The 15,000-nt window shown below is 45.6% G+C and overlaps 1 protein-coding gene across 1 annotated transcript in view; it reads left to right on the forward strand.

Moving 5' to 3' along the window:
- LOC125292403 (nematocyst expressed protein 4-like) overlaps positions 1 to 9,866 on the forward strand; it is an 18,138-nt gene extending 8,272 nt beyond the window's left edge. The window contains exon 2 of the mRNA XM_048239677.1: positions 7,099 to 9,866. Coding sequence (XP_048095634.1) covers positions 7,109 to 7,510 — 402 coding nt within the window. The 5' untranslated portion in view covers positions 7,099 to 7,108 and the 3' untranslated portion in view covers positions 7,511 to 9,866. The remainder of the gene's footprint in view (positions 1 to 7,098) is intronic.
- Positions 9,867 to 15,000: the final 5,134 nt, after the last annotated feature.

The raw sequence follows: 15,000 nt of genomic DNA on the forward strand, positions 1-15,000 counted from the left end.
ATCTGTGTTCGGCTGCTCTGGCCTGCTTTCAAAGCCCAGATCACTCATCTGTGCTTGACTGCTCTGGCCTGCTTTCAGGTGACTAACACCAAACACCCCTCCAGTCACCTCTGATTAAGAAAGAGAATAAAATCACTAGAACGTTAATACGCATCTTAGATCTAGAACGCAGGTAATGCTTCTTAGTCCTTTTTTAGTTTAGTTTTCAGCTCCTTTACCGGTTACAGTTAAAGATGGCGCAATGTCAGGTTGGAGGTTTGGAGATTTAGCCTACTCCAAGTGGAGGAAGCTCCTATTGTTAAATTTAGGCTAGACTGTTGCCAGGGGTGCTGTGAGCAGAACACTGTTTTGAGTTCTTTCTCTGAGATTTACTGCTTCTGCACAGGTACTTGATTAGGTCAGTCTCCTCTCTCGGGCGTGTGAATCCCGTCTCGTTTGGCCACTCTCGCCTGCAGCGCTGAAGTGCTAGAGGGCTAGCGCGCTAGCGTGCTTAGCGAAGGTTCTCCTCCGTTTCTTTGGCACCGGTACGCGGTTCTCCGGGCTCCGCTTCAAAGGCTCTCTGACGTTCCGACCGCGCTTCAGGTGGTGACCTTCAGCGCGATCCCAGTCTCTGGAGAAGATGCCTCATCTGTGCTGGCAGAAGTTATGGAATTTTCCTTTCTTTGGTCAAGAGTGGAGAGTGGTGTGTGTGTGTGTGTGGGGGGCTTCTCTGTTCTATTCTTGTTTTAGTGTAACTCAAAACACTGTCTGAGCTGATGAAATGCTGTCTTAACACCTGCTATGGTTTAGCCACAGCAGCAACTGCCAGCTCTATCTCTCTCTATCACACACACACACACACACACACACACACACACACTCAACACCCTCAACACCCTCATATTGCCTACCACACATCTCTTTTCCCCTCTGGTCCCATAAGGCGGCTGCTTGTGATTTTTTTGCTGTATATTTCTGTCATTTCAGCTTTTCTTTCAGTCCGTAACTGGGTTATAGAGTTTGCAGTAGTTGTCTTATTATCTTATTAACTAATTCGACCCGGGCTGGTTGCTGTTTCATTAATATGTAGGTTTCCTGCTATTTTTGCAATCAGCAAATAATACAAAAGATAAAAGTCCTAGTGATCTTAATGAGCATTTCTTTACATTTTCTCCCTTCTGTTTGTCGTTTTTTGGCTTTGCAATCATTTTTTTTTTTCTACTAATTAAACAATCCTTGACCCAGAATTTAGTATCCACAAAACTTTACCATATCTAATAGATTTATGTGTAATTGCTACAGGCCTGCACTGATAATGATGTGCAAATGAATTCCATCCAATTGGGAATCCCCTGCAGGGTAATGCCACTGCTCACCCCCTGTGTCCCATGATCCTCTCTGTGGGTCATGTGACCTGAGGTCAGCGCTTGATTGGCTGGGTGGGGCGAGCAGCTGAACCCTCAGCCGGAGTTAATCCTGCTTAACCAGCGGTGGTGGTGTTTGTCCAGGTGCACCCTGGGTAACTGCCCGCACACACTCGGCGTCCTCGTGCATCGTGTCCAGAAACACACAGTGCTCACATAGATTCACACAGGCCCTTTCTACACTGATATATGTGAAGGGAACAGTGTTTTTTGCTGATTTCAAAAATAGCGTCTATCTTGCTTAATTAACAGAGGTGTGTGTGTGTGGCATGGTAGTTATGTGTGGCATGCATATGTGTGGAAGGTCTGTCACCTGTAACAAGCACTCATATTCAGCTTCTTTGAGATCCTCTGGCAAAACACATTCTAGATATTAACTAGAAGTACACAGACTGTATTACCTTTATTATTACACTATTATTATTCACTCTTTATTGTTTTGTGGTCACCCTCTATGAGGAGAAAAAAGGGGACATGTGAGACAGTCTCTAACTGCACCTCTTATCCAATCGAAAAGTAAGAAACGATCTTTAGCTCATTTCCAGCACAATAATGCAGTGGCAACACACCACATTGGGTGCCTACCCACTAACCACACCCCCTCAAGCTGTCAACTTCCTTTATGATGTCACTGCCGTTTCTCACGTTGTTGCCATGGAGAATCGTGCAATTAGATGTGCACAGTAGACGCAGTTCTCTCTCTCTCTCTATCTCTCTCTCTCTCTCTCTAACTTTGGGTTTCTGTCGTTCAATGTACTCTGTTGTTTGTTCAGTCTTGAATTTGCCCTAGGGGATCAATAAAGTATCTATCTATCTATCTATCTATTCACTCTGCTTCTCTCTCTCTCTCTGCGTCCAAATGAAATCCACTTAGCTGTCATTACTCCACTCTTCTCTCTTATTGCCATCTTTGTTTTGGTGGCCGTGATTGCGAGGGCTCTGACCGCGGTGGTCAAATCTCATTGGCAGTGCCAAACCCAGTTAGCCGGAGTAGAGGGAGCTTGGTGTAACCGAGTTATCGGCAGCTCACTATCTCATCCAGTGAGTTTCGTTAGTAACGAGGATGATTGGGTTAGTGACGACGTTTTGCTGAATTGATGAGGGCACCTGTCAGGATTATATGAGATAGGAGAGGTGTATTTTTCAGACAAAAGCATTGTGAAGCCTTTATTTTTCTCATCAGACCAGCATAAGATTAATATGAGGAATACTTTTGCAGTAGGTTGTTTTTATTGCTGCTTATTTCTCCTTATTAAGTAAGGTCAGAGAAAGGTGTGCATGTGTTTGTGTGTGTGTGGGTAACGTAGGGGAAGGTGTGATACTATTTCTGGACAGATGCCAGAGGCTGGATTAGATGTTACCTACACATACTCAGAGTTCAGACCCAAACAAACGCAGCATGGCTAACTGTGTGTGTGTGTGTGCGCTTCTGTGTGTCTGCAGCATGGCTAACTGTGTGTGTGTGTGCGCTTCTGTGTGTCTGCAGCATGGCTTACTGAGTATGGGCATTCTAACTGTGTATTATATATTAATAGTAATAAGTGTACTATTAACTGTGTGCTCTCTCTGTCACTGTCATATCTTATCTGTCTGTCTGTCTGTCTGTCTGTCTGTCAACTCCTCCTCCATTATATTGTCTCTCTCTCTCTGCACCTCTCCGTTCTGCCTGTCCTCCGTCGTGGGCAGCTGTGTCCAGCTGTTTCAGCAGTACCCCGTAATGAGAAAGGGAAAACGAGCAGACGGCCGCAAATAAGGAACTTTCCGGAATATTTCCCTGATCCCAGAGGCAGGTGCAGGGATCCCGGAACACTAGTTGGGAATTCCCCTTCACCGACCAACTGCGCTCCATCTCCGGTTCTGTTTTACTGACCAGGATCACATCAGGAATGCTGGAAGGTCCAGAGCTTGATGGAGCAATTCCAAATCTGTCTCAATTAATCCCTCTTTACAGACACACTTCCCATAGCAGTCAGCACGCACGCACGCACGCACGCACACACACACGTCCCCTTGTAATCTTTACTCTGGGTCTGTTTGCTTGTATCTGTCTATTGGCCTGTAATTGGGATGCACTTGGACTCCCTGAGAATCTTTGTTTTTGTCTTTTGCCCTGTTCTGTCTGTCCTTCTCTCTATCTGCCTGGTCTTAAACGCAAACACGCAAACACACAAACACACACACACACACACACCCTCTCCCTCCATCTCCCAGTGAGTTTAGTCACTCTGCCCCGGGGAGATACCTGGTGAAGGGTTGATTTGTGTGCACTTAGAGACAGGCGGAGCAAAGCACATGACTGAGTGTTTCGCCACCCCTCTCTCTCTCTCACACACAAACACACGAGCACACACGCACACGCACACGCACACACTTTCACTCTCACTCTCTCTATCCCTCTCTATCCCTATCACCACTTTTTTTCTGTTCCATTGTCATGTCAGCTCAAATTATTCCCTCTGGTTTTCACTTGGGACATTTCTAGGGATGACGTCTTGATTGCTGTTCAGAGTTGTGTGTGTGAGTGTATTTAAGAGTGGTGCACTGTGTGTGTAAGTCTCTGTATGTGTGTGTGTGTGTGTGCGTATGTGTGTTGGCGTGTGTGTGTGTGTGCATATTCCATAATGACTTGCCATTCCCCTCCTTGGCTATTCCCAGCTGGAACATCAAGCTGATTGAGTTCCTGAGAGGAACATTCCGGAGACGTCCTGTCAGTCCATCAGTGGCACGGAACGCTGTCGAGATTCCACAGAGACTTGGGTTCTAAAACACCCCTCAGCCCTGATACAGCACAGTCATCAGAGAGAGAGAGAGGGATGAATGGAGAGAGGGGGAATGGAGAGAGAGAGGGATGAATGGAGAGAGGGGGAAAGGAGAGAGAGAGGGATGAATGGAGAGAGGGGAAAGGAGAGAGAGAGGGATGAATGGAGAGAGGGGGAAAGGAAAGAGCAAGAGTTTAAAGGTGGGGGAGAGATGGATGGAATGAGTGAGGGTGGAGAGAAAGAAAGATTGGCAAAAAGGAGAGAGAATTAGAGAGAGAGAGAAACACACACAGGACAATGAACCATTCAGAGCAGAGAGAAGAGAGAACGTGATGGAGGGATAGAAAGGGCAAAAAGAAAAGATAGAGGAGACAGAAACTAGGAACTAGACTTCTCTGAAATCTGTCTTAGGGGTCACTTACTCAAACTCAGAGAGAGAGAGAGAGAGAGAGAGAGAGAGAGAAGGATGGAGGGAGGAAAGGACAGTAAAAAGCTTTCCTCTGCTTACTGTGTATGCAGGTGCACATGGGGGGATTGTTTTTAGGAAAAATGTGTGTGTGTGTGTGTCCTTGAGAGTGGGGAGTGTAAGGACCAGCTGTGTGACTCTGCAGCCACATGTGGCAAAGCTGATAATCTGGAGCCATAATGACGTCTTTGGCCTTCAACTCCTCTCCTCTTCATCCTCTCCTCCTCCTCTCCTCCTCTTTCTTTCCTCTACTCCGCCACCTCTTCTCTCCTCAACACACTCCTCCTTTTCCTCTCCTTGTAGAGTAGAGCATCCTTGGTAGATAGACAGGAGGAAGGATAGAAAGACTGTTGCGTTTGCTGACACACACACACACTTACACACACATAAACACACATACACACACCTACTATCACAGAAAACTGGACTGAAGGCTAGTCCTTCTGCTCAGATGCACGCACACACACGCGCACACACACACACACACTCACACACACACACACAGTGTGGCTGGGTGGCCTGAGAGAGGCTGTGGGCAGATTAGCCACATGCTGATGATTTTTGGGATGCCTCTGTTCCCTCCCTCAAGGGCTTAACTGTGCTCAAGACTACGTCCCTAAGGAGACAAAACACACACACACACACATATACACACACACTCATGTACTCACCAGCACATACAGTCAGACACACACTCACACACACATATGCACATACACATGCTCATATTCTTGCCAGCACACACACACAAACAGTCACACACTGGGACACTGATAGTTTAGCAGAAATTCAGTAGGACCACAGTCACATGATGCACGTGCATGCACACACACACACATGCACATACACACACACACATGCACATACACACACACACACACACACACATATCCACACACACACACACACATGCACACACACACATGCACATGCACAGAGGGCTTCTGGTTTAATATTCCTCTCACTCAGCAGGAGAAACACAAACCTGTCCGTACAACTGCTTCTGGAAGATAACTGATACTCACACACACACACACACATACAGGCACAGAAAACATATGGAGCAGTAATCCTGCACACACAGAGACACATATGCATGTGTGACATATATAAATAAGTTAATGGGACAGCTCTGGAAAGTCTAACACCTTCCTACACGCACACACACACACACAAACACAGACACACACACCGCTTCCACCCTGGCCCTACCCTATCTCCCGTTAGTCTCACCTGGGTCAGGTGTCAGTGGTAGGGAGGTCTAGTATGACAAGAATGGCCTTGGCAGCTGGGGGGGTGTGCATGCCAGTCATGTAGATCACGTGTGGTGTGTGCATATGGCTATCTGTGTTTTTGAGTGAGTTGAGTGAGTGTATAGTTTTGGAGAAAATGAGTTGGATGTCTGTGTGTTTGAGTGTACGTGTGTGTGTGTGTGTGTGTGGAGTGTGAGCTGGAAAAGAGAATGGTGCTCAGAAACTTGAGCCTCCTGGTATTAGCTGGCTGAGCTAGCGTAGCAACCAGAGAGATTACTCCCTAATCAACTAGCTAGAGCACAGCACCGGCACAGCTGGTGTGTGTGTGTGTGTGTGTGTGTGTGTGTCTCACAATTTTTGGCTGAGAGTGGTCTTAGTACCATGCACACACACAAACGCACAGTGTTCCAGTCACTGTCACTTTCCTAATTCCCTTCACTATTTACAGTGGTCTTGTCATTTGGCGAGACCTCTCTAATTGGGTTTCAAATGCAGCCGCACACTCTGTCAGAACGGTCTTACCACCTTGTAATACATTACTTGCATTTGACACTTATCATAACGTAACTAACATGCATTTTTGTGGCTACACTAGTAAAGCAAGCAAACATAACTCCCAGGTCATACATATTGTGATTAATCATGTCCACCCTATACATCACCATCAACATGTCTGCTGAAATAAAGAAATTATATTCAGTAAATACAAAAAAATACAAACAAATGAAAGCAAAACATAAATACAGGCTATTAAAGTAATCACCTCCTCAGACATCACTCCAATTAACGTTAATGTTACATTTTTATCACAGGAGCTTTGAAATTTCATTTGTCACTGTCACAGTATACATTTAAAATAAAAATAAAAAATAATTAAATAAACACGATGACCCTGTCAGGCACAACTGTCATTACTGTGTCGTTGTACTTTTATCTATTTATTTATGAACCCGGGCGCAAGAATTTCGTACAGGATTGATAAAGTTCTACAAACCTACCTGCCCACCAACCTACTTATTCGCTTACTTACTGACTTACTGATTTACTGACTTACAGATTTACTGACTTACTGATTTACTGACTTACTGATTTACTGACTTACCGATTTACTGACTGACTTAGTGACTGATTTACTGACTGCCCTGCTGTCGTCCTCATAGGTGTGTTACTGACTGCCCTGCTGATGTGCTGAGTCCTGTTGTGTGTTGCTCCCACAGGCGCGGGCAGATGGACCCTAACGACTACCCTCATCAGCCGTGGGGCGCCCCTCCTCCTCCGAGGGACCCTGGCCACTACCCCAGCCCCCCGCAGCCTGCCTACCCCCACCCTCACCCGCACCCCCACGCTGGGTACCCCCTCAGGGACGGATACCCCGGGCAGCAGGGCGGCGACCCACGCCAGGCCGACCCCGGGTTCTACCCGCCTCCGCCTGTCCACCCGCGGGGGCCGCTGAGGCAGGACGTGCCGCCCTCACCCCCGGTGCCCGTGCGCGCCCCCCGCTACGACACGCTGAACCGGGCCCCCCCGGGCACAGGTGGAGGTGGAGGTGGAGGCTACAAGCAGGCCAGCCCAGAGCGCTACGCCTACGGAGACCCGCGCCACAAGAACGCCATGACCGCCGCCGTCTAGCCACGCAGCTAGAGATGAGTGACCAAGCCAAACCACATGATGAAGATGATGATACATATGCACAACATGTTCTGCTGTGTGTGTGTGTGTGTGTGTGTGTGTGTGCAGTGCATATGTAAACCTATGCATGTGCATCTCTGTGTATGTGTGTGCGTGTGTGAAATCAGATATATGCCCAGTGTACTTGCAGTTGTGTTTGTGTGTCTGCACAATGCATATATTAACCTATGCATGTGCATCCGTGTGTGTGTGTACTCAGATATTCATCCAGTGTACTTGCAGGTGTGTATGTTTGTTTGTTTGTTTGTGTGTGTGTGTGTGTGTGTGTGTGTGTGTGTGTGTGTGTGTGTGTGTGTGAGATTCTATATAGCGTGTGTTTATCCAAACTCAGCACATGGACAGTGTGTGTGTGTGAGATATGGAAAGCTTGTGTGTGTGTGTGTGAGAAATGGAAAGGCTTCTGTCGTTTCTTTTTTTTAGAAACTGCGGATGTGTCTGGAAGTGAACCACTGAAACCTGACACACACACACACACACACACACACACACTTACTGCACAGGAAGTCTTGCTTTCCCTCTCTCATCACATCAGGATGAGCAAATGTGCCATACCGTTATAGTGAAGGACACAGAAGCTATGTGTGTGTGTGTGTGTGTGCGCGCGCGCTCGCCTGTGCCACAGTGATGATTGCTGCATCTCCGTCCCGTGCCATGTTTTGCTCATATCAGCATTACTGCTCTATAACCGTCTTTGCCAAAAACCAGCTCAGCAGCAGCAGCAGCAGCTCTCTCTGGAGGGGTCACTCTGCTGGGCCACATCTGGCTCAGGTCTGGCCCGAGTCCTCTGCACCTGATATGGGCCAATCTGCACCTGATATGGGCCAAATCCTATACAGAACTTTCCTGGATCAGGGATCTTTTAAACCTGGTTCAGACTGACCGGGGCCTGGATCTGGGTTGGGTCCACTAGATCGGCAGCTAGTTTTGTCCAAGTTTGGTGAAGAAATTAGCCAGGATATGTCCCCGATATATCCCAGATATATCCCAGATATGTTACCGATATGTCCCAGATATGTCCCAGGTATGTCCCCGGACATATGACTCCAGAGTCTGCTGTTGCCCTGTGAGGTCTACAAATGCATGTTGTTGTTCCATTAACACTAGGTCACTTTGTAAAGACTAACTGAAAGTATATAGCATTTGTTTGTTTGTTTTTGTTATTTCATAATCCAGCATGTCTTTCGTCCTGATTTGTTGAATTTAAGACAGAAATGAGTCAGCCTCTCCAGAATCATCCAATCTCTTGTAAACCTGAATTGTAAACCTGATTAAAGCGACTGAGTATAATGGTATAATCCATGATTGAGATTCAGATGGTATAATCCAGTGGTCAGTTGAAGTGTGTTTCTCCTGTGCTGCAGAATTCTGTCAACACACGGACAGGACAGCCGTCACTCGGACTGTAGCCTCACACACGAGATTAGAGGCATGGGTGGACAGGGGAGGAAGAGGGCTCGGCAGACAGACAGGAAGTTGTGCTGTCCGTTTTGGAACAGTGATGAACAGACAGGAAGGATGAGGAGACAAACTCCCTCCCTTTCCCTCCCAAACCCCCACACCATTGTCATCTCACAACCTCCATCTTGGCCTTAAGGGGTTGTGTGTGTGTGTGTGTGTTGGGGGGGATGGTCCTGACAGGAAGGGTGAGAAGGAGATGCCACTGCGCACCCCACACACACACACACACACACACAACCTGCCCCATCGCAAGCCATTGATCTTGGCCTTAAAGAGGGAGGAACAGAGCCCTGTCTAACAGCAGGAAGTGATGTCGTCCCTCCCAGGAAGGGGTCAGGGCTGTCCACCCCTCCAGCCTCCTACAACGTGCCCTATATCAGGCCGTGAGGAGGGAAAAGGAGACCTCTCTGTCCATCTGTCTGTCGGTCGGTGTGTTACTCTTGAAGCTGATTGTTGGCAGGATGTGATGTCGCCCCTCCCAGAGAGGGTTCAGGGTGGGCCAGATAAGAGCCCCCTAAAGTGTATTTGGGGGGGAGGGGGTTTCTTTTCTCATATTTTCTTTTTGTATGTTATTTTTGTTTGTTTAACGCATTTGTAGCCAAATACAGTGTGTATGTGAAGTTCTGAATGGTTTTGTTTCATTCTCGCAATGGTATGCATTTATGTCACTTTGGGTTGCACAACAGCTTGTTTGTGAAGGTACTGACTGCACCACGCACGTGCAGAGAACTGTGGTAACGATGAAAGTAACATGAGACACAATAGCACTGTGGATAATTATGTTCAACTTTAACATTGTACTCGATCAAAAAAATAAAAATGTATTCCACACACAAAACAAGTGCGACTAATTACTACATGTAACATTTGTAAGCATTTTCTCTTTGATATTAATATGGTGTTTTATAACATATTTTCATTAAATATGCATATGAAATAAACTGTGCTGGTATTTGTATTTTTTCATATTTCGTTAGTTCTCCTCTTACAGATGGGCTTCAGCGTAAAGTGAACATTTCAGAACAGGAACACTGACTGAGACATGGGAGGTTGTCAAAAAATAATACCCCCGTACAGAATGTGGACAGTCCTGTGTAGTACTATAACTCAAGTCCATTTCCACTTCAATCACACTGGCACTGAAACACCCATTACTATCTCCTCCTCAGTTTCACACAGTCACTACACAAGCAATCTTCTTGTCAGAATAATCCTCACGCGCACACACACACACACAGCGAGAGTGAGAGAGACACGCGCACACACACACACACACACACACAGCGAGAGAGAGAGAGAGACACACATAGCGAGAGAGAGAGAGAGACACACACACACAGGTTCACAATCCCACACATTGCTGGTCGGCCTGTAGTTCCGCTCAGCCCTTCTCTCGTTTAACTCGTTAATAGCAGTAACTGATTCTCTAATGAGATAATTGAGGGGGGGGGGGTTGTCTTCTCCTCCATCTTTGTACTGATTTACTCGTTTCCACCGCAATCCTCGTCTCCCATCAAACCTGTACGACGAGCGGAAACCTTTTTTTTTTCCTTTTCCGGTGGGAATGGGCTCTAAATTAAAAATCACGTAATTATCAATTAAGATGTGGGCTGATAAGGCCATACCACGCAGGTCCCCAATCTCGGGGTTTGGAAATGAAATTTGGCTGATCGGAGAATTAGAGTTCGCCGCAGAGATAATTAACGAGGGCAGGGAGCGCGTTATCTCCTCCTGGCTAATTATCCAATCAGAAGCCGGGGGCTGGGAGAAGGAAGGAGGAGGGGGAATGAGGAAGAGATGATTCAGGGAGGACAGACGAGAGTCTAGAACCGTGTTACATCTGGAGTACCATCGCACTGCCAGCATGTTAGTTATTTGAACAAGTCCTGCTTGGGTATAACAGGACTCCTTGCTCCTCTTATACGTATACTACATGTGTTATGGACAGCACACAAACATATATTTGGTTGGTGTAGATGTCCCTTATATGTGACTTGTAAGACATTTCAAAACACGTTTTTTTTTTCTTGTAATCCTGGGTAGCATAATCCCTCTGTCCTCCAATTCCACAAAATCTACATTTTCCATCCAATTACTTTGAGAAGCAGGGACCCAGACGGCCGTTAGTTAAGCCCAACTTGACTTGAGAGGTCTGTTTATCAATGGAGAGTGTCCACCCAGGAAACCGTTAGTCCTGGAATGCAGAGAGACAACGTTAGCCACCCAGTTCCATTAGAACACAATAGCATTTGGCTGCAAAAAAGGCTGATTAGATCCAACCCTTGGTGCTTTAACGCACGTCCAGAAAAACAGGTCTGAATGTGTTTCTTTGTCTCCTTTGAGAGAGAGCTAGAGATGGAGAGGGGTCATTGTGTCAATGGAGAGCTTTGTGTTGAAGAACAGCGTCTGAAAACCCCACTGGCTCCTTATGTGTCGAACATGCATTCCTCAGCTGGGGTGATAAGACCAACGGTCACTAAAGGCCTCTGAGAGGTTTGTTTTGAGTGCTGTGTGATTGTTTTCCAGCATTATGCTGAGGGACAGTCAGGTCCTACATTTGATGTCTTTATTTAGTCTGATTGGAACGCCTCAGAGAGCCGTGTTAAGACTCCTGAAATAAGATGTAATCCTTTATTAGGATGTGTTTAAAAAGCTTTAAAAATGCCTGCATTGTTCTGTCCACTATCCTGTGAAGACTGGGTTCATGTTTCAGATGTGTAATGCACATGCCCTTCAGACCTTGAAGCTATGCAAGATGAATTATGAAAGGCAATTTTACCAACTTGGAGATCTGGAAGTCGAGGATCTTTTGTAAGATCTTAATATGACCTAAAAGTGCACTATGATTCTGGACTGGTCAGAATAACATGCAGCAGTAGTCAACGTGATACGCAGAACTACACAGTACACCCACTTAAAAAGCATCACCAATTCAGTATACCCACTTAAAATAGGCAAGGATATGTATTAACATTTGGGGTTGATCACAGTATACCCACTACAGCTAACTATACTACATCTTAGTATACCCACTACAGCTAACTACACTACACCACTGACATGCAGGATATGACAGGAAGGCCCAAACCCAGTTAGAGAGCTCTACCTGACGAACACAGAACCAGACAGAGCCTTGTGATCAAAGTGTGGCTGGTTCAATCCCTTACTGGTAGGAAAAATGTGGGTAGGGGGAGTGATTGAACAGTGCTCCCCCACATCCACAGATGAGGTGCCCTTAAGCAGGGCACCTAACCACCAACTGCTCCCCGGGCGCCGGATTAAGGGCTGCCCACTGCTCTGGGTGTGTGGGTGAATATGTGTACATTACCCCCGGATGGGTAAAATTTCCTACAGGAATTTCCTACAGGACTAACAAAGTATAACTCAACTTAATTTAACAGAGTTAGGGATGAAATGGGCCTTATAGTTAGAATGTGTGAGAATAAACCAGTACCAAATATAATGGCCTGTATGTTAGAACCTGTATGAGATTAGACTGGTACCACATGAAATGGGCTCTAGGTTAGAACCTGTGTGAGATGAAAGCGGTTCTAGGCTTCTAGCCGAGTGGCTCCTTTCCTGTCTGCGGGCCTGTGCTGTCTTCAGCGGAGTGATTCACGGTGATGAACTCTCTAGCACTTTAGCATACATTCAAAATGCATGACCAGCCCATTCATAATTTATCACACCTATGAATAATGAATCCGGCATTCATTGAATCATAGCACTTTTAAAAAAATTATTATTTATGGCTTTTCATGTCTGTGCGAAAATTTAAGCGATGAATTATAAATGGCTGTGGGCACAGACTCATTACTCCTCTCATAGCTTCTCATTAATATTGCTGTTAGAAGTCAGATGGTGTAATAGCCATTCTTAATCACCGTTCCCACAGAGAGCGGACGTGGGCCAGATCCCAGCCACGGCTGGCCCAGACTCTCCCATATCTGGGCCGTGATGCATTCCTCAGAGATCTGTGATTACACTTTATGGCCGTTTGTTAGTCTTCAAAGGTGCTGTTAGCGCCGTGACTGTTACACACATTGAAGTGCGCTAAAGAGAGACATCGGCAGCCATTTGCTAATGTTACTCATTTGATGTTCTTATAAAGCAGCACCGCCGAGACTGCTGCATGCGGCCCGCATCTGGGTCAAATGCAGTTGAGATCCGGCGCAGATCTCACCCAGTGTCTACAGCCCTCAGGGGGAGGTCTCACAGCCCATAGTAACACACAGTTTTCTATATGGCCACGGGCTAAATCTGTTCATTAAAAACTGCTACTGGTAAAGGAAGTTTGTGAGGACAACGCTGCTTTAAGGGGATAATGTTCAGCGTTTTAGTTCTTGTAAAGTTTTACTGGTTCACTGATGATTCAGCCATGAAACAACCAATGAGGACAGAAAAATGCAGGTATGTAGATACTAACCCCAAAACAATTGTATATGTCTGTCATTTCTTAGTTTGTTTCCCTGCATTTTACAAATGTACATTTGCTCTACCTGTGCTGTGTGTAGGACCTGTGTGAAACTGTGTTAATCTGCTGTGTGAAGTGTTAATCTGCTGTGTGAAACTGCGTTGAACTGGCTGCACATCTCTCCCATCTCCTACACGGTCCGGTCCCTCATCACAGATACGTCCAAAGTAGGAAATCCTATCCTTTCAGTGATGTTCAGGATTTTTAGTATTACAGAAAGGAATGTAGTGTGTTCTGGATTGTAAGATTGTGTTCTGGATTCTGAGAGTGTTCTGGATTGTAAGGTTGTGTTCTGGATCTCTGGGAGTGTGTTCTGGATTGTAAGGTTGTGTTCTAGATTCTGAGTGTGTTCTGGATTGTAAGGTTGTGTTCTGGATCTCTGGGAGTGTGTTCTGGATTGTAAGGATGTGTTCTAGATTCTGAGTGTGTTCTGGATTGTAAGGTTGTGTTCTGAATCTCTGGGAGTGTGTTCTGGATTGTAAGGTTGTGTTCTGGATTCTGGGAGTGTGTTCTGAGGGCTGTAAGCATGTGCTAAGTACCAGTGAGGAACTCTACTGCATTGGTATGTGGTATTGGGATTGTATGGTGTCCAGAACAGCAGATCTTAATCATACTTGACTCTTAATATCCATTCAATCGGGCATCAATTTGGTTTTGAGGGATAATATAATATAATATATATATTGGCTCTCGGATGTGGCTTTTTTTTTCCATATATTGATTGTTGCTTTTCCGCATATGTATATATATTTATAATATAGAAGTCCATCTGTAATGACCTCTTTCTTTTTGCATATATATCTTGTAAATTAAATATATGCTCTCTCTTTTGCATATATATATATGTATCTCTCTCTCTCATATGCCTTTGCATCTCTATGTATATGTCTTCATATCATACTTTATTTTGCTCTTCTTAATCTCTCTCTCATAATCTCTCTCTTTTTATATATATGTAATATCTCTCTCTTTCTCTCTCTCTCTGCTTTACCTCCTCTCTCTCTCTCTCTCTCTCTCTCTCTCTCTCTCTTTTCATCCCTCTCTCTCTGCCCCATCTCTCTCTCTTTACCCCCCCCCTCTTTTGCTTTCTCTCTCTCTTTCTCTTGCCCTCCCTTTCTCTGCAGCTAATTCACTTGTTCTCTCCTCCTCAGATTAATTTTGAATGTGTAATTACCGAGTGTTATTATTAGGGGAAAGTTTTAATTGGTATTGGAAGTGCTAATGATTATATATTTTCATCTAATGTCAGAGCTGGCGAAATTCTGTGTGTGCGTGTGGGGGGGGGTGTGGCTGTGTGTGTGTGTGTGTGTGTGTGTGTGCGTGCGTGCACATGTGCGTTTGTGTCTGTGTTTAACAAGGCTTAAATTATGAACCTGTATCATGAGACTGTTGGATATCTGCCTTATCAAAGGAAGCTCAAAAACACAACACATAAACACCTACACACACACACACACACACACACACACACACACACACACTTGAACCCTCTGCTACT

Source organism: Alosa alosa, chromosome 3 (genome assembly GCF_017589495.1).
Source record: "Alosa alosa isolate M-15738 ecotype Scorff River chromosome 3, AALO_Geno_1.1, whole genome shotgun sequence".
NCBI classification, from domain to species: Eukaryota; Metazoa; Chordata; class Actinopteri; order Clupeiformes; family Clupeidae; genus Alosa; species Alosa alosa.